Source organism: Ceratosolen solmsi, unplaced genomic scaffold (assembly GCF_000503995.2).
Source record: "Ceratosolen solmsi marchali unplaced genomic scaffold, CerSol_1.0 scaffold10, whole genome shotgun sequence".
NCBI lineage: Eukaryota > Metazoa > Arthropoda > Insecta > Hymenoptera > Agaonidae > Ceratosolen > Ceratosolen solmsi.
In genome coordinates this window covers 1,006,016-1,025,955 of record NW_011948412.1, presented here as the reverse complement: position 1 = coordinate 1,025,955, position 19,940 = coordinate 1,006,016, and the positions used below count along the sequence as shown (strand labels likewise).

General features: G+C 31.2%; 1 protein-coding gene across 1 annotated transcript; it reads right to left on the bottom strand.

The window, feature by feature from the left end:
• On the bottom strand, nucleotides 1-19,441 carry LOC105363996 (fibrillin-1). The gene is made up of 19 exons (XM_011501830.1): nucleotides 19,220-19,441; nucleotides 16,530-16,817; nucleotides 15,682-15,936; nucleotides 14,591-15,166; nucleotides 13,834-13,998; nucleotides 13,233-13,370; nucleotides 10,857-11,042; nucleotides 10,295-10,578; nucleotides 9,283-9,483; nucleotides 8,721-9,155; nucleotides 6,014-6,044; nucleotides 5,518-5,692; nucleotides 4,892-5,371; nucleotides 4,293-4,646; nucleotides 4,048-4,176; nucleotides 3,340-3,497; nucleotides 2,748-3,167; nucleotides 1,185-1,314; nucleotides 1-564 (listed from the first exon to the last, which is right to left on the bottom strand). The coding sequence occupies exons 1-19, from the start codon at nucleotides 19,260-19,262 to the stop codon at nucleotides 147-149; spliced, it is 4,866 nt and encodes a 1,621-aa protein (XP_011500132.1). The 5' UTR covers nucleotides 19,263-19,441; the 3' UTR covers nucleotides 1-146.
• Between the last annotated feature and the right edge of the window lie 499 nt (nucleotides 19,442-19,940).

Sequence of the window (19,940 nt, the reverse complement as noted above, 5' to 3'; positions counted from 1 at the left end):
AAGTTCGTTGCTGATGACGTTCGTTTCGGTATTCACAAATTAAGTGCAAACAAACTCATTAAACAACTGGTATTTTTTGTGAAGCTTTTGCTTACTCGAAGGTGAATATTCGAAGGATGCCCTAAGTTTAAGAACTGCGTCATTGTTCAGAATTCGTACTGGGTGACGACAATAAAGATCTTGGCGGAGGTACTTCCTGCAAAATTTCCGCTCGGCCCGTATACCTCCATGGAGAATTCGAGCTCGATGTCCTGAGGACCTTCGAGACTTTGTGTCAACACGAGGACCGCTTGCGCGGGATATGGTTTACGTAGAGCGAAGCAGGATTCCGTGGCAGGCTTGACGTGTGGCGGGGCACTCGCACCGATAAAGGCCATACTGAAGTTCACGGTCGAATCGAAGAGCTTATACGCACCGCGCATCGTGAAGAGCTCGAGCTCGCCCGTACTAGCTGGTATCGGGAACAAAGAAACGATGCTGATGTAATTGTAAGTATAGTAAGCTGGTCGCTGGAAGCAGGCTTGGTCGTGAATTGGGCAAAACGGACTCTCCGGCATACAGCGGCTGCAAAATGATCAAATGAGTCACGATTAATCTCGAGCTATTAATTAGCGCAAAAGGTGAACAAATACGATTAGTCTCGCTTCTCCAAGCTCTTAGCATTCGATTGGTTACTTTTATTCGATAACTCGACAAATCTTGGATGATAATTAATATCGGTGCAACAACCATTACTAACCAAAATGATCAACATTATCAAGATTTTATTTTAACAATATAATCTAACAGTAATAGCAATTTAAAAAAAAAAAAAAACTAAGCCTTGATATTGTACCTTGTGATTGTAGGTAAAAGCTTGTTAATTTTGTCTTGTACGAGGCAAGTATTTCTATTAAATTTTTCTGATAATAATATGTTTGTGAATAATATAAATAAAAAAGAATCCGAAAACTGCAGAAATTAAAGTAACTTAATTATTAGATGCCTTTAACAAATATTTATATTTTAATCACTGGAAATCTATATTTGATTATAATTTATGTACTAGCGCGTTATTAATCAAATAAACATTACTTTATTAATTATGTAAAGTAAAGCGTTAAACATAAATTTGAAAAACATTCAACGTAAAAATTTCTTCCCTTTGAGGGATTTTATACAAAATTAAACGTTAGATAACGTGCTTTTTTCTCTGCAGATCGTGTTCGTATCCAGGAGGGCAATTGATTTTGTTGCATCTAAATCCGCCTCTGACGTTTTGACAAATTTCATCTTGTTTTTTACAAACGACGCCGGTAGCACATTCATCAATATCTAAAACGTGAAATAAAAATACGTAAATATAAGGTTTTTCTTTTTCTTTTCTTCTTTTCTTCTCTTTTTCTTTTTTTTCAACAATCGACCGAATTATATTAGATAGGATTAAATACTCGAACAAAATATGTATTAAGGAGTCATGTATTACAAGGTTGATTAAAATATAAGCTCCAATTCAGGTCAAGGGTTAATGAACAGCGCAACATTTAATCGCAATTTTTTGCTACTCAAGAAGCAGTAAATCAGTCTATTATCATTTCCAATGAAATAATAAATAACCGTATATTCGTTATTAAATTAATCAGAAAATTTTATATCCATTTTTCATCTTTTTTGCCTATCATTTTAAATGAAAGTTAATAGTTTTTAAATCGAATTAACTTGTTTTAACAATAAATAAATCGAATAAAACAAAAATCTCATTGTTATTTACAAATGTTATTTCTTAATCGATTCAAAATTTATAAACTTAAATATTAAGTTATTGAATTTTGTTTTTTCACTGTAATAAATTCAGAGTGATAATCGCATTACACGAAAGAACACGACATACTTTTTTATTTTGCGCATTTACTTTTACATCAAATATTTAAAATAAATAAATTAAATGACGGAAGTAATTGTAGAATGTAACTATAAATTCTTAAAATTATTTTGGTTCATAGTAAAAATAAATTTATATATTTCATTTACACATTATCTATACATTAGTATTTGGATATTTTTCGTTGTATTATTAATAAAAAGAAATTGTTAAAAATCTATCGTTAAGTAATAATTGTACTTGTTTTTAATGATGTTTTAAGTTAAACGAATATTAAACCAAAGCTAATTGTACTGAAATACTAATAAGACGCTAATAACAGAAATTCTAATAATATTGTCAGCATTAAAATTAATAATAATAATATCTAAGCAATCGATGTTAAAAGTCTTTAAATTACCTCCTTCCCAGAGTCGTTAATATTACCTAACTCAATAGTATCGTTAAATCTTTCTTATTATATTCATTTATTTTCAAGATTTTATAAGCTTCCTTTTTTCATGGAATTCAGGAAATAAAATATTAAGTGAACCAAAAAAAAAATAAAGAATGTTAAGCATTATTAATTAGATGTATTAAAGAGGTTTAAATAAATTATAAATGTTAGATTAATAGGTATGAGGAAACTTGAATTTTGCATATGAAATGTTATCATATGAATCGACCAAACATCGATTAACATTAACATAATTTTATTATAAAATTAACGCACTGTATTCAGCGCACCTGTAGGGATGATCTTTCAGTTATAAAATGAATGACGAATCCGTGAACTCAATTATCAACAAAATCAGTGAAAGGAAAACAAAGCCATTACAAAAATGAAAATTGAAAAACATAAGGAATGTGCTTAGGCTACGATCAGCTGTCACCTGTATGTATCTACCTTGGCAAGTGCGACCGTCATCGGTGAGTCTGTAGCCGTCGGGACAACGACACACATAGCTTCCGGGTGTGTTGTCACAAATACCTACACAGAGGCTGGTGTTCTTGAATTCACTGCACTCATCAATGTCCTCACAAGTACGATTGTCAGGCCTGAGCTGGTAACCGGGTCCGCAACCGCAACTGTAACTGCCCCAAGTGTTGTAACACTCCTGCTGACAAGGCCCAGGTTCAGCCGCACACTCGTCCACATCCCGACATCCGCCACTCTGGTGCTCCTCCTCGAAGCCAAAATCGCACTCGCAGCGGTACGAGCCCAAGGTATTAACGCAGTGACCTCCTTCATCGCAGAGACGCCGCGGTAATGACCTCTCGCACTCATCCAGATCAATGCAGTTATGACTTCCTCCAACTTCGTAGCCTATGGTGTATTCATAAATCTCACCGATGTCGGGAATATATATTTATATTGTCTATTATTTAACATTAAGCCATTGTGTAAGGCATTTAACTTTTATGCTATGTTATATGAACTTAATCAAGGAAATCATTTACCACTTCTCTTTCTATTTTAGCTACAAATGTTCTTTTACCTGCTGGGCAATAACAAATATATCCTCCCTGTCTATTTTCACATGTCTGCTCAGGACCACATTTGTGTAAGCCTTGAACACATTCATTGATATCCTTACATTGCGACGTGATGGGATCAGCAGCATAACCGATGCCGCAAATTTTTCGGATTTCGCATCTACATAGTCAGCCAATTATAAATTTATATCGGTATTAGTTCATATATTAATAAATATGAAAATTATTTTTGGCAGTTATATAAACTTCTAAGATTTGAAAATCTTTGTTAAAAAAGTAAAAGAAAATTTCTTTATTATTCATAATATCTAGATTACTCGTATAAAAAACTAATGATTTTTTTTTAAACTGTTAGCATTTATACACTATATAAAGATTTTCATATTTTAATTCTGGCTGAACGCTGTTAGTGGATATTATTGAATTAAATACTTTTAATTCCAGATACGTTGTACCGCCTGTAAAATAATTTGATTGCAATGATTTTATTAAAATATAATCAAATTTTCTTTTAAATGTATTTTTTTAATACCATCAGTAAATAATATTTCTAATAAAGCCTTATATGCAGTAAAGAACTTAAATTGAGGAAGAATTTAATCAAATTAAAATTGTTTTCATTTATTGTATTATAAAGAAAAAGCTTCTTATAATCTTAGCTGTTTTTAAAAATATATATTTTGAATAAAAGATAGATTCGTATAATAAACCTGTAAGAACCGATTGTATTTATACAACGTTGACGTCCACAAATATTGACATTTTTATGACATTCATCAATATCGATGCATTGCCCAAAAGGATCGTTTTCAAAACCACGTAAACACTTTATTTTTAATCTACAAGTAAAAATACGATTTATAGTTGAAATTGGTATATTAATAATTCAATATATTAAATGGCAATAAATTCAACTTTAATATTTTTAGTATTTATATCTATTTAAAATTCTTACCGAAGAGGAATAATAGACTTTATGGTATAAGGAGTAGTTCTTAAAGTACCCACAGTTGGTATGTCTTCGGTAGTAGTTGTAGTTGTAATGATTATCTTTTTTGGCTTATGCGTAAATATATTTTTATAAGTAGTCGTTGTTATTGCATCATTAGATGTAAGTACAGTTGGCATAGAAGTTGCAGTTGTAGGCGTTGTAGTACTTGAAATTGTTGTGTTGTGTTGGTGTGTTGTACTTACAGTTGTCATCGGCCTTGCTGTAGTTGTAGTTGTAACAATAGCTCTTTGTATGCTCAAAGTTCTAGGTTTTGATGAAGTCATGATGGTAGTTGTACTCGCATTAGTATTTATTATACTAAACAAGAATATTAGTTTTAAAATAATTTATTAAGAATAACATTCGTTTTAAAATAAGAATAATATTCGTTATATGTCCTACGCCTTCGATGCTGCTATTACATAACACTTGATTTAAAAAAAGGAAATAAATAAACTAAAATAGAATAGAAAATTTGCATATTCATGTTTATAAAACTGATCGCGCAGTAATTGATAGAAATTATTAACGATATATTTTCATGCCAATGAAAATCAAATTACCGAGGTGTACTGTAGATTGCTGCAGAGGTCGGTCTAACAGTCGGCCTACGACTCCTTTTAATAGTTGGCCTCTGAGTACTCGTTGTCCTGATCCTGTTCCTATCGCACCTATAACTGCCGTGGGTGTTGCGACAACTATAACCTGAACCACAGTCATGAGTACCAAGACTGCACTCGTCGTCATCTTCACAGATCTCCGTGGCGGCATTAAGTGTGTAGCCGGTACCGCAAGGCAAGAACCGAACGCAAGTGTAACTACCAATTGTATTATCGCAACGCTGCGAGGACAAACAGTCGTTCTCCAACTGGCACTCATTCACATCAACACACGCCTGCGTCAATTCATCCCTGCGGAAGCCCAGGATACAAACGCAATGGAAACTCCCGGGCGTATTTCTACACTCCTCGTTGCTACTGCACGCATCGTCGATTTCTTCGCACTCGTTCACGTCTACACATCCACCTCGGATCACATCGTACCTGTATATATATATATATATATATATATATATGTTTTTTTTAATTTTTGGACAAATGCAATAACTGATTGAACTTATTAAAAACATTCAAATTTATATTATTTTTTTTTAATTTTTTAATATTAATACTATTATTATTGTACATACCTAGTTCCGATATCACAATTATCATCTCGAATAGATCCAATAGCGGCTGTCGATGAAAAACCTGGCTTTCTTCTTATAATGGGAAGTGGAGCTTTAGCACATTGAAAACTACCCGGTAAATTGTAACATTTTTGTTTGCCACAATTGTGAGTCCCATCGGCGCACTCATCTATATCTGTCGTTGAGAAAGATAATTTGTAAATGAATAATTTAACCACCAGAGGAATAAATTCAGTAATTATTTAATGGTTTAAACAGCATTATTATGCATGCAATTATAATAGCAAGATATTAATAAAATTTTGTAAAATAATTGTATTAAATGAAAAGTTTATCACGATATTATATGAAAGCTTTGGCAAAGAAAAAAGAAAGCGCATGAAAACGGTAAGATGTGTCATACAATAAAGCCTTTTTTCAGAACATGAATCCTAAAAGAAAAATGAGTAGTGAAATCTGAAAACTAAAAAATTAATGTTAAAAATATTTTTAATACCTTTAGAAGAAGAGTTCTTCTTAATAAGATGCTACGATAAAAAGATTATAATTATAAATGTAAAAAAGTTAAAAAGATGAATACTTCACGACAAAAAGTTGAACAGACTTATTATTTCTAAAAACATATTCATTTTTCATTAAATATATAGCAAAAGTTACATAAAAGATTAACCATTTGTTGCAAAGAAAAAAAAATAATTAAGACACATATAATCAATTTTATTTATTAATAACCAAATAAGTAGTTCTATCTTATTTTTGGTGGCTGCAAAAGTAAAATTAATGAATGAACCTTAATAAAATTCAATTAAGTCTAACTATACATTATAGGAATCATATTATTTTATAAAATAAATTCTATACAATAATTTTAATCATAATATTTTATTAAAAATTTGCATCAGCACAAATTTCTTAACAATCATATTGTACAAAAAAAGATAAAAAAATTTTTCGTTATTCTAATGTACGTACGAATTTTACAACTTTTGAAAAGTCGTTATTTTATTTCAAGAGTATGAATTTTTAAGATTCAAAGAATTAAGTTTGTTTTATTAAATAATTTATAAAATACAATTAATATATACCTATTCCAGTGAACTGTAATAAAATATTGGTCGAATCATTTCATAATTTAAAATTTCTGACAATCTTAAGTCCAAACATTAGTTTGATCGCAGTTTTATTTTCCCTTTAAATAATAAATATTCCGTATATAAAAACAATCAATATAATATATTTTTTTAAATAAATCGAAGTTCTCGGTACAGAACAATAAATAATATGTAATGGAATGCAGAATTGCCAAATGTTGACTATAAAATTTATATTATTCCAACTATTGTATATTATGAAATAATTGGTCTACATCAATTATATATAATTATAATATGCCCGTAGCCGTCAATTTCAATAAAAATAAAAATTTTTACATATTTTTTAAGAGCAATTAATAGATATTTAACGATTATGTATATTTACATGTTCCAATATGTACATGTTCCATTTGCAATTTCGCATTGATTGTAGACATATATGTATCTTTCGAGGCGCACTGCAATCATAACTTATAAAACTTAACTTGCAAGGAATATTATACTTAACATTTATACGAAGTCTTGAGTATTTCCGGCTACTAATGTCATATATGCAACGTATGCGTACATATAATATTTAAATAATAAATACTTATAAACTTAAATAATAAAAACAAACAAAATGGCGTAATTCAATTTAAAAATGTTATAACGAATGTATTGGGTAAAATTTAAAAAAAAAGTACATATTTTAAAAGTGCAAAATTTTAAATACATTTGGTTTCACAGATAAAATTTATGAATGGTATATTTTTAAGTACGGATTTTAGTAACTCGACAACTCGGGTTTGAATAAAATGGATATTTTGTAAGCTGCGAGTTCAATAAAAGGCACTTCATCAAACCTAGTAACATTAAAAAAATCTTCCTATATAAGATTCAAATATTCGAGAATCTACTATTGATTGTGGCGATGAAGATATTTCTATTAATTTACTTTTCTTCTGCGATCTATAAATATAAGACATTAGCCACTTTCGAGAATGAAATTGTCCGCGCGGATGTTATTCAAAACATTCGAAATTGCAGTAGCCTCACAAAAATTAACAACGTCTGGGGCTCCAAAGATGGGCGCTTTCGAGAAATATGTATTTATAAATATCCAATCGCGAACGCGTGTTGCGTTTCATCTAGTTCACGTATACATTAAGGCGAGCGAATATCCGAACGCACGTCTGATCTGCGAAATGATGATAAGTATTAATCAGTTGTGGAACGACTGTTATAGTTTTAGTGCCAACATTCACAAACTTTTGAAAGAAAATTCTTACTTTTTTTTAATGTAGACCGTTGAGCTACGTAAATAATCTCGGACCAAACTTACTCCTTACATTACCTCAACCTAGTTTCGCGCTACCCAAAAGTTTATGTTCTACATTAAATATCTTGTAAATCATCGATCAGTTTATATCAACTTTGTAAAATACCAATTTTTATAAATATCGAAATTGAGGTAGACAAAAAAATTCAAGTATTTCGGTTGTTCATAAAAAAAATCGTTAAATGTATGCATAAAGCCACTAATAAGTAATTTTGTAGCGCTCAAATTTTTAATATAAGTGTCGCTTTTTGAAAGAAAAAAAAAGAAGCAAATTTCTTTTCTGACTCCGGAAATTATTTAAAACTGTAAAAATAATCGTTCGAAGTTGCTTTTTCAAAGTTGAAGGAGTGTTGGGAGTCAAATGTCGACTAAGCAAGGCTATGTTCCGAATAATAACGATAAAATTATACTTAATAGGATATAAAATTTAATTTCGTAGTTACTGAACTCCCGTGGCAAAGCTGTTCTGTCCTTACAATAACATCTCGATAACAGAACACAATCAAAAATAGCAGGCCAATTATAATTTGGAATTTAGAACATCGCAATCATGTCAAACAGCATCCTGTCAACGCTCAAACAGCCAGTCGGAAGCATTGATACTTGGGGGGATTTTATTCCGAGTAATGGAAAATCAACGTGTGCGCTTTCAGCAAAGGTACAGGCGATGATATTCCGATGGAAATTCAAAACTGGGATGCCAGATCGAGCTTCCATTAAAGGGCAGGGAGATGAGAGACTTGATAGATGTTTCTCTACGACGGGCGGCAGCGAAACTAGTCCGCGGCTCCCTTACCGGAGCACTTCCTCTGGGCGACGTCGTAGGTATGGCCCGACGGGCACGCGGGCCTCTGTCTGTGTGCTCTGAGTCCGGGCTGGGGCCGCTCGCACCTGTAGCTACCCGGCAGGTTGACGCAGCGCTCGTTGAGTCGGACCTCGCAGCTTGCCCTGCCGCTCCTGCATTCGTCCACGTCCTCACACTGGCGCGTGAACAGCGAGTATTCGAAGCCCCGGGAGCAGGAGGGCAACCGAGTTATGCATTCGTAACCGCCTTCGCGATTCACGCAGTAGCGATGGGAGTCGCGCGAGCACGTGTGCACACCCTCGAGGCACTCGTCCACGTCAGCGCAGCTGCCATTCTGGTCGCGGCGGTAGCCATTTGGACAGGCGCTGAGAGTCTCGCAGGCGTACGAACCGTTGGTGTTGCGGCAATACTGCGTGCGCTATCCTCCGAACACACAAAATTACCTTGCAATTTTAATCAATCTATCTATCTAGTTTTATTGATTTCCACGACCCACCTACATTTTAAAATATTACACAGTTTGAAAATAGAAAAGGATGAAATACCTGTCGACAATTGTGGTGACCCAAAAGACACTCGTCAACGTCCTGACACGTCTTCGTTTGAAGCTGAAAATACCAACCAGGACCACAAAGTGGCGAACAGTCATAACTGCCATGTAAATTTCGACACCTTTCATGGTCCCTGCATCCTGGACCCTCGACACATTCATCTATGTCAACGCAACTGCCAGACACTTTATCCGCCTTTAATCAAATAAAAAAATTATTCCGAAAATACGAACTTCAAACTTTCAACCTAGAAGAAGTTCGACAAAGCACGAGTAAATGCACAAACAAACACTATCGACGCTTAGGAAGTTTTTTGAAAAAGATTTAAAATTTCATCAAAGGTATTACTCAATATATCATTGATTAAGAGCGTCTATTAATTACTCTTTACTTTACTATGTAGTACATGAAAAATAATTATATTGAAAATAAAAGCATTGTATTTAGTAGGGTAGGTTATTACTTTAACAATTTATAAAATTTATCATATAGCAAAACATTCATCGAATATTTTAATCGTTGAAATTTAATATATAATGTAGAAAAAGTTTATAATTAAGAAATTAATTTATTTCGTACTGTTATTATAACTATAATTTGATAAATTTATGAAATTCACTTTTAATGCACATATAAATAATATGCGTACATTAAATTTGTTCAAAATTTATTTATTATCATAACTTAATAAATAAATATATGTAATAGCGATAATTTTCTCAATAAGTTTGTTAATAGACATTTTCGACTATGTAATAGTTCTAAGCATGTTAGACTGAACTAAGCATATCACCACGAATTTAAAATTAAATTATAAGACTCAAAATACGACATTACTTAAATTCTACAGTCTTCATAATTGATTCCCAAGATTTATAAATTAAAAAAATTATATGCATAATGTACGAGTATCTGATGAGCATACGCCTGTTCGAATGTGTATGTAAAATGTGTGTAGTAAAAGTCGAAGTTGGTAAGTGAAAGCGCGTGTATGGCTTTTTAATACCTTATATCCCTTGCGGCAGAGGAGATTGGGTGACTCGATTATTGGTGTTCTGGGCTTCGACCTTGGCTGCTCGCAGGTGAACGAGCCATTGGTATTCTGGCAGCGTTCATGGGTGCTACAAGAATGTAGTCCAATTTCGCATTCGTCTACGTCCTGGCAAGCATCACCCGCAGGTATAAAGCCCCGGGGACAGCCGCCTGGGATACAATCATAACCACCGGCGGTGTTCCGGCATATTTCACCCGAAGCGCAAGGCTGCACGCGCACTTGACATTCGTTGATATCTACGGACAACAAAACTTATGCATCGGCTTTTTACACTAATAACTATTTTATTGAGCTTCAATCATTTAATCCACTATTGACAGTAATTTTCATAGACAATTAGTGAATTGTAACCAGCTTGAGAATTATTAAATTGTAATGTGAAATTAAATTATATTCCTTAAATTGCGTGAAATTCTTATATTTGCCTATCTAAACCATAAAGCACAATTTCATTCTTTTCAATTAACAGCTTAAAATAACAGAAATTCTCGGCGAAATTTTAAATTTCGTATACCTCTCCCTTCATCAAAACCATCGTAATCACTCGATTGTCTATCATCTGATCCATTCCCAATATTGTTCGGTTCTTTATTATGCTCATACTCCTTTAAGCTCCTGCATTCAAAACTTCCAAGACTGTTGACACAAATTGTGTGAGGTTGTAGACAAACGTTCGTCAAGTCGGTGCACTCGTTGATATCTAGAAGCCACGAAAATTTTCGAGATTTATATAAAGAAATTAAGACTTGACATTAGAAAATTTAAAACAATCTATTTATATACATTCAACTGCAATGCATCAGCATATATAATATAATTATAAATTGTCACCAAAAAATTGTATAATGCGTAGCAATGTAATTGTTAATAGTTCATATAAAACAATATTGCTATTTATTTTGAAAATTGATTTAATAATTAAAAGTTACTAAATATTATATCTAAATGCATGTAGATAGCCAACAACAATTAAAAAATATAAATAAAATTGGAATTATACATGAATCTTGAACAATAAAATCTAGGTATATCTAGTTCATAAAAAATTTTGATAAAGATTTTCCATTTACATAAATTTAGATATATGAGCCTGTTTATAAAACTAGTCCATTCATAAAGAATAATGGATAATATATTTCAACTACGGAAATAATGTCATGTAATTTCAAAACTATATAAAAAATATGATGTAAAATAAAGATAATCCAATATTAAAAAAAAATATGGAAATTAAAAATTTTTCTAACTAATGACAAACTTTAAAGTTTTAAATATTTATTAATTCATTCATCAGCACTTTAAATATAAATTTATTACTGCACCGAAGATATTTATAAGAGAGAAATTTTCATAAAAATATTAACATAAGATATATATAAATAAGATGATTATAGATACTACAGAACATTTTGCATGTTTAAAATGTAAAAGAAATATGAATTTCAGTTCTTAGTTTGTATAATACACAAATGCTTATAAAGTTACAATAATCTCTAAATGATAAATTTTACTAATTTATATGTTGGTATTACAATTTGGTAAACATTTTTTATTCAACGTCATAATTTTACGATCATTTATTGGGGCTGAGCACTATTTATTGCAAATAATAAATTATATATATTGAAAAGGTAGTGAAGAATATTTTATTTTGAAATTTTTAAATATAATTCATTATTCATATATATCGATCTTAAAACTATATCTAATTTAAAATTTAACAGTACTATAATAAACTTTTTTAATTAGATTAATGTTATAACCTTGAATAAAATCTATTTATCTGATAAATTCATTGTTGTTTTGACATCTTCTATTATCATAAATGTTTGCATAAACATTCATTAAAGATTAATCATATGCATAATATTTCAAGAAATTAACATAAAATAGCATTGCAAAATTTTCAATTGTTGGAAAGAAAAATTTGGAAGTTATCTGTTAACTATAAAAATTTCTAATAACTATTAATGACTTATTATTAATAATTATTCTTAATATGTTTAATGCATACTTATAGTGACTAACAAGCATTTATATAAATAATATTTTTGGTGGACAATTTAAAAATCAATGTGTGAATTTAAAAGTTTTAAAAAATAAGTTTAAAAACACTTATTAAAATATAATTTTAATTTCATAATCTACGTGCAGTATATTGTGTATAATATATTGAAAACAAGCGATTGATTATTCTATAATTGAATAATATATAATAAGATTTAAAAAATTTAAAATACAATTAGATCCATTTTATTTAATAATCTTATTTATAAAATAATTATTCTTAAATTTTTATATATAAAGAAATATAAAACAATGAAAAATATCACAAATAATTAAATGTAAATAAAAAGTTATTGTCAATTAGTGATTATAAATAATTTATAAATAGTAAAAATAATTTAATTTTATAGAATAAAGATAATAAAAAAAATAAATAAATAAAAAAATTTATAATTTAAAATAAATCTACAAGTTACTATATATACATGTGACATCAATATGTTTATTACATTATTAGAAACGAACACTGAAAGAATGATTTCAATAATTATTTTATTTCTTAAATATTTTTAGGCCAAACACTTTTTAATGTTTTTAAAGTTAAAGTATAAGTAACAAAATGTGACTTCTAAAGTATTTTAATTTTATCACGTGTACACAAATATGTATTACACATATCTATAGATACGTTTACTATTTTCTCGAAAAGTAATATTCTTTTCATCTAATAATTATGATATTAATGAAAATATTTATATTAAGAAAAGATAACATGCCAAATTTAAAAATGTATTTAAATTAATATTCTATTTTGCAGTAGTTTTTTTCGTACGTTGTTTATAAAATCTGAGTGAAACATTGAAAGAAAAAACAAATTTCTTACCCAAACAAGCTCCGTAATTACCATTAAAAATAAATCCATTTTTGCATTTCACTTCGCACTCATACGACCCATCTAAATTTCTGCAATTTTCTGCGTCCATTAGACATTTATGAATATTTTCCAAGCACTCGTTCACATCTTAACATACAATAAAACTTTAGAATAAGTATTATGAAATAAAATTGTGTAATTTATTCATTATGAAATAAATAAAAAATAACAAATATTCGCATTATTCGCGTTCTTATTAATTAAAGGGGGTAAAAAAATTTTATTAATATATTACTTTCATATTTAATAGTAATAGATAGATACCACTTCAAAATTCCTTAAAATTTATCTTTAATTTACAAAACTGTAATAATATTAATCTACGTTTCCTAAATTATAAAGATTTAAAGGTAATTTAGTTTGTAGTTAGTTTATAATGAATTAGTTTATAGTTTTGGTTTATATACCATTTACTTTATTTACAATATCGATAAATTCATTTATACCAATTACAATTTTTTTTCATTATTATCCCATAAATAAAAGAAAATAAAAAAAAAAACAAAAATTAATGATATAAACAGTAAATAATAAGACTTAAGGGTCTTACCGACGCAGCGTTCTTGGGTGGAGTTCCAACGGTAACCAAATTCGCATTGTTCAACGGCACCACTCCTCGATTCAGGCCCAAGGCATCGATAGGTACCATTAATATTTTGACAGCCACTTCCTGGTGGACAGACAGGAATCGGCAACTCGTTGCACTCGTCGATGTCTGCTTTCACGCCGGAAAAGCGAATCGAGCGCCAAGGAAGCAACAAGAAAGCAGCGTGTGTAAAGCGCGCGGATGATTTAAAATCGAGCAAGTACGAAAGCGTTTTTACTATGCCGAGTACAAAGCTAGGAGGATAGAGCATGGATCTAATATAAGCGGAAGTAGCCCTTGCAAGTTCTTTTCCTTCAATGACAGCATTACTATAATTGCTTTACATTCATTGATTACGTAAGTTATCTATTATTAAAATTCAAGCTGCTTGATGATAATGGACATAAGTGAAAATCTGATGTATCAATTATTTTCATTCTCAGAGAAAGAGGAAAGAACGTCATTTTACAATAGTGAGCATATACTTGTTAACAATTACATATTTACCATCTTACATGACAATGATGAAATATGAATAATGATGTTATAATTGAAATGATGTATAAGGAATCAATGATATATCAGGTTATTCTCTGAGAACTGTCAAATAATAATGATATTTTGTTGATAGGAATGTAACACAATGATTATTTTGCGTGAACATTATAAAATTATGCTTTTACTAGAAGAAGAAAAAAGTAAACTTGTAATCTTTAATTACCATCGCATGTTTCAGTACTAAGAGTGAAGCGATATCCAGTTGGACACGGCAAATTGAGTTCGTTGTCTTCTATTGGTAAGGATCTCGTCGTTCGCAATTTCGCATCAATTGCGAATATTTTAAACGCATCTGCGGAAGGTATGGCCCACTTTGATTTTATTTCAGTTGCAAATGTCGAGAGTTTAGACGGGAACAAAGATGCTCGCGCTATTGATGTGTTCAAAGACAACTCGATGCTTTTAATTGAACTTGAAACATTTGAAAAGGTTGACTTCATAGATGTTAACATGTCCGATGAAGCCGTTAAATTCAATGGTAATGTCGAATCAAAAATCAAAGGTTTCGGTGTGGTAGACGAAAAATTCCTATGGAAAAACGAAGTTGAAGTTATTGATAAGACGGACGGGTTGTTCACGATTGTTGTGTTTTGCTCTTCATCCATTGTGTTATTTAATTTACATGATCTTCCATCTTCTTCTAATATAAAGCCCTTGTAACACTGGCAGTAGTAGGATCCAGGTATACGTACACAGATTTGAGAACATGGCATACCGCTCAATAATAGACATTCATTATCTATTGTTATTGAAATAATAGAGAAAAAAAATAATTAATGTATAAATATATCCATAGTTAACTAATAATTACCAAGAGTTGTTTATGTCTATGTAGACACTGTTAAAAATATAAATGACACTTATATTTAATCGAAATGTGAATATGAAACAAATGCTTTTACTGACATATTTATATTTATGATTTTTTAATTTTATTTTATAATAAACTAAATGGATCAAAACAATTGTTCTTGTCTTTCATATTTTCATTTTCATTCAAAATAATATGCGAGACAATATGTTTAAAAAATATTGACCTTTTATGATTCCTATAAATATTATTTTTAATGAAAAGTAGTTTAATCAAACAATACGTCAGTTCATACATTTAAATGATATAATTTCTATAAATTGTTTGATCTGTATATGCAAATGGTATAAATTTTATCTACAAAAATGTCTAGAATGTCATGAGAACACTTCGCTGCTGCTACACCTACGCAACCAATAACTTATGAATATAAAAGTAATTACCTGATTTGAAATATATTGATGATACTAAGTCAACCTTTTTATCTATGCCATTATCTATATCTTCACTTTTTAACGTAGCTTCCATAAAATCTCTCGTTGCTGGCGATCTATCTGTAATTATTGTTGCATTGGAACTGCTTCGAGTAGTAGTGGATATTGCTTCATTGCAGCATTTGATAAATATCCACTCCCACAGTACGTCCCGGCTAAATTTCTTAGGTGCACAGTCCTTGCCACTTGAACCAGTTAAGATACCTTGCGAAGATTTTTTAACTTTTTATTGAGATTTACTTCTCAATGAAATTTGTATAATGAAATAAATGTTGCATATTATTAACTAATTGAAACGAATAAATGTCTTATCGAAATATCTATTTAGTATATTTATTCACGTAAATTATTGCCGAATCACCTGATCATGTAAATCGATATTTCAGTAAGAAGCTTGAAATTAAATTATAAAAATTTAAATTGTTTCAAGTTTCCAAGATATACTGCACTAATTTTCATGATATAAGACAATGCAAGACTATTTTAATTAAACAAATCTGTAAGATTGGTAAGCGATTCTCTATATTTTATTTACAAAAGTAAAAAAATACATCTTTTAAAAATATTTTAACTTAAAGAAACATGAATTGTACATACGTGTATTGAAAAACGAATGATTTCATCAAAAACTTTGAATCAGACTACCATTAAAACATTGTGAATATCATGTTTATATATATACGCTTAATAATTACAAAACATATTACTGCAATGATAGATATTTTAGCTTAAACGCATTCTGTAAAATAAATGGAGACAGAAAAGAAGAAAATCATAAAGTAAAAAATGTAAATCACCGAGTTTGCATCCCTCGCAGCAGTTGCGACGATACTCGTCCGGATTATCGGGCGACTCACAAGCAGCACCAGTCCTGGCATCGATTCTACCTCTGATACAGGCCTCCTCCTGATAAGCTTTCCTACAACAAGTTTCAACGGACTCGAGGCAGGCGGGTTGTTCACCGAGTTCTAAGTCGAGCACTGGACCCACAAAATCCTTGCACGACATCCTTTGCTCAGCCCACGAGCCGCCGAGGTCACAACACATCTTTAAGTAATCATTTGGTAGCACAAAGCCCACAGCATCTGCCCAAACAACATGCACATTAAAGTACTTTCTTATTATTTGGATCGCAGCCTCAAGAAATTCACGAGGCCGGTTAATAATGAAATCTTCTCTAAATTTGAAGACAACAGTATAACGGCCTTCTAACAAGACTTCGTTACAAAAAGTCTAATTAGACTTCTATTTCGGAGTTACAGACTAAGCGATGTTACAATAGAAAGACTATACGCATCTAGAAATATAATTTAAAATTTTCAATTCAGCGAAGAATACTTAAAACCGAAGATACTCGAAAAACCGACGATTTCCTATGCAGTGACTCTGCGTGAGCACGGGAGGCTGACAAAAATTATCCAAAGCTATGTCTATAAAAATCACGTACCTACCCGTCACTCGTAAACCTACATTTACGAGTGTAGTTACCATATTGACGTGTAACTTTCCCAAAGGGTGTAAAACGGGCCCTGGATGCATTGTAAGGAGAAATAATTTTAAATAGTATCGGTTCAAGTAACAGGATGCGAGATCAGACCAATGTTCGAGATCAAGCAATGCATAAAAAATTATTTATCCATGCGAGTGCTCCTGTAAATCCTCGCAACTTGTTACATCTGACAGCTTCTCGACAGTCCCTTATCAGCATACAAAATCGTCAAGCAGCTTTCGTACAGCATGCATCAAGTATCCGTTAAGTTATATTTCATAGCTTGAATATTAATTTAAAATTTATAATGGAGCTCATGAGAGATCACGGTCTCGAATTGCAATTATTTCTACAACTTTATGCTTTTATCACAGTTTTTTTTCCTAACTTTTCTCTATTCTTCTCTTCATTCCTTCTTTCTGTTTATTATATCTATTTTTGCTTTATTCATTTTAAAACTTATTAAACGCTAAACGACTAAACTCTTCTTACCTGACGGACTCTCATCTTACTCTATATATTATTTGCATGAAACTAACTCAGATTTGAAATATAGTTAAACAATACACATTATGTATTAATATTATTGCCTTATCTCAAACTAATAATAATAATCTACTCGTAATTCATTCGAAAAATTGTGAGGAAAAAAATTAATATTCAAATAAGGCACTCAATTATTCATTAAATACAATATTCTTTATAATCCAAGACAATTTCTCGTTCTTACAATTATTTTAATTTTTTTTTTTTTTTTATTAATTTTAATTTTAAATTAAGACTCACTAAAATATTTACTTAAAACTTGATACGATAGGTCGTTCAATTAGATGGACCCAGACTACTCACGTGAGAACTAAAACTTACGTTAAGAAAACGAAAACACTTTTTAAATTGAAGGCAATTACAATTAATAACAAGCATCATAAGATAAAGTACTCCGAATCTTAATTAACGCACCATTAGCAAATGGGAAAGTTATTAGACTGAATAAAAACATTGGTATAGATATACTTGGTGACAATAATTATTTTATTTATGAATTTTCACTCACTGATATTCAGATTTGCTAAATTTCCTGATATTAAATCGTATTAAAACATATTTTATTTGTATAATTATTGTTGAATTTATTATTTTAGATATTAAATCGTGCTCTGTTTTTTAAAAATATACTTAACTTCAGTTATCGTTAAGATTTCAAAAGAAATATTAAATATCAGAGCAAGATATTAAGAGTGGAAAAACATAAATAAATATCAAGTTAAAGAGTTACATGTAGCATCAGCGTTTTTCAAGTATCAAACGGAAAATAAATAACATTTCTATCATCAGTAAGAAAACATTCGTTGTTTATCGAATAAATGATATTTTAAATAAACGCAAAGACCTTTACTGTAAGCAATTGACATTAAAAGCACGAGAGCATCATTTGTATTTTCAATTCCACTATAAAGCGCTCTTTCTTTAAAAAGCCTGCATTTCATATTTTATTTGACGATATTCAATTTTAATTGAAATTGCTTCCTTTGAATTTGCACTTATCATTTTTTATGTGAGTATGAATCAATCATTTCCCTAGATTTATACATAGAATAAGTTTCTTGATAAAAATCGTGTCAAACGCGAAAATACATTGTTCTAAAGTCGCTGTGTGAATAATAGTGATCGTTAGACTCGCAATAAAATCTAAATTTAAGTTTGAGAGCTATGCCTATGTATTCAATTTTATCATGAATGATATTCGATTGTAAACAGGATTTTTCTAGTTAAAGCCAAACTTGTCGAAATTCGGGGGAGGACAGTGCAACAGTGAGACGAAGCACTGACCATAAGTAAGCGAGTCGACACCATAAGTAAAAAAAAAATATACGCAGAATTAGAGCGGATCGGAATATAAAGAAATGGAGGAGGAAAAAAATCTTCCCACGAGATGCAGCTGCGGAAGTCATAAAATTGGTAGTCGCCCATTATAACAAGAGTATCGAAAATAGTTGCCTTGGAGAAGCAGGAGCATCGTAAGCAGGATTATTGACGCCATCGTCCTTCGTTCCTTCCTTCCCTCCCTCCTTCCTTCCTTCCTTCCCGCCGTGCTTAATCCCACACTCGTTTCAAAAGTCGTCGTCGCAGTTGTCGGTTAAGCCTTGGAAAGCCGCATCGGAGAGTGTCGTATGGCACTCGCGTCGTCGTGTGTTCACGGAGCAATGAAACGCAGCCCACTGCCGCCGGCCGGAGACTGACGGCGCCGTCGAAATCCTCCTACGGGGGAAGCCGCCGACGGTGACGAGCACGACGTTGAGGGGACGGATCCTCTTTCGTCATCCAACAAATGCGACGTTAGCCTCTTCTTACTTTTTTATCCCTCTCTCCCTCCCGTCATTCACTCTTGCTCGCTCTCTCCTGTACACTTTCTTTCTCTCTCACTCTCACTCATGAGTTTCCATCTCAGTCACGTGCAGTTGATCGGTCTTTTCTACTCATTTCTTCTCAAAATCACACTATCTTTTTCAGTCGCGTACGTCGATTAAGCCGCCTTTTATCTCTTGATTTTACATAGTGAAATGTTCCCTCTAATATTTATAGATGAGGAAACATCATCTTGTTCCCATTCATAGATGTCCTGTAGTCAGTCAATATCGCTCATCATTTAGCAGGATGTTCGATTTTATACTTTAGTATTTATTTACTCTCTTTTTTTACTCTCGAGATTTTTTACTCT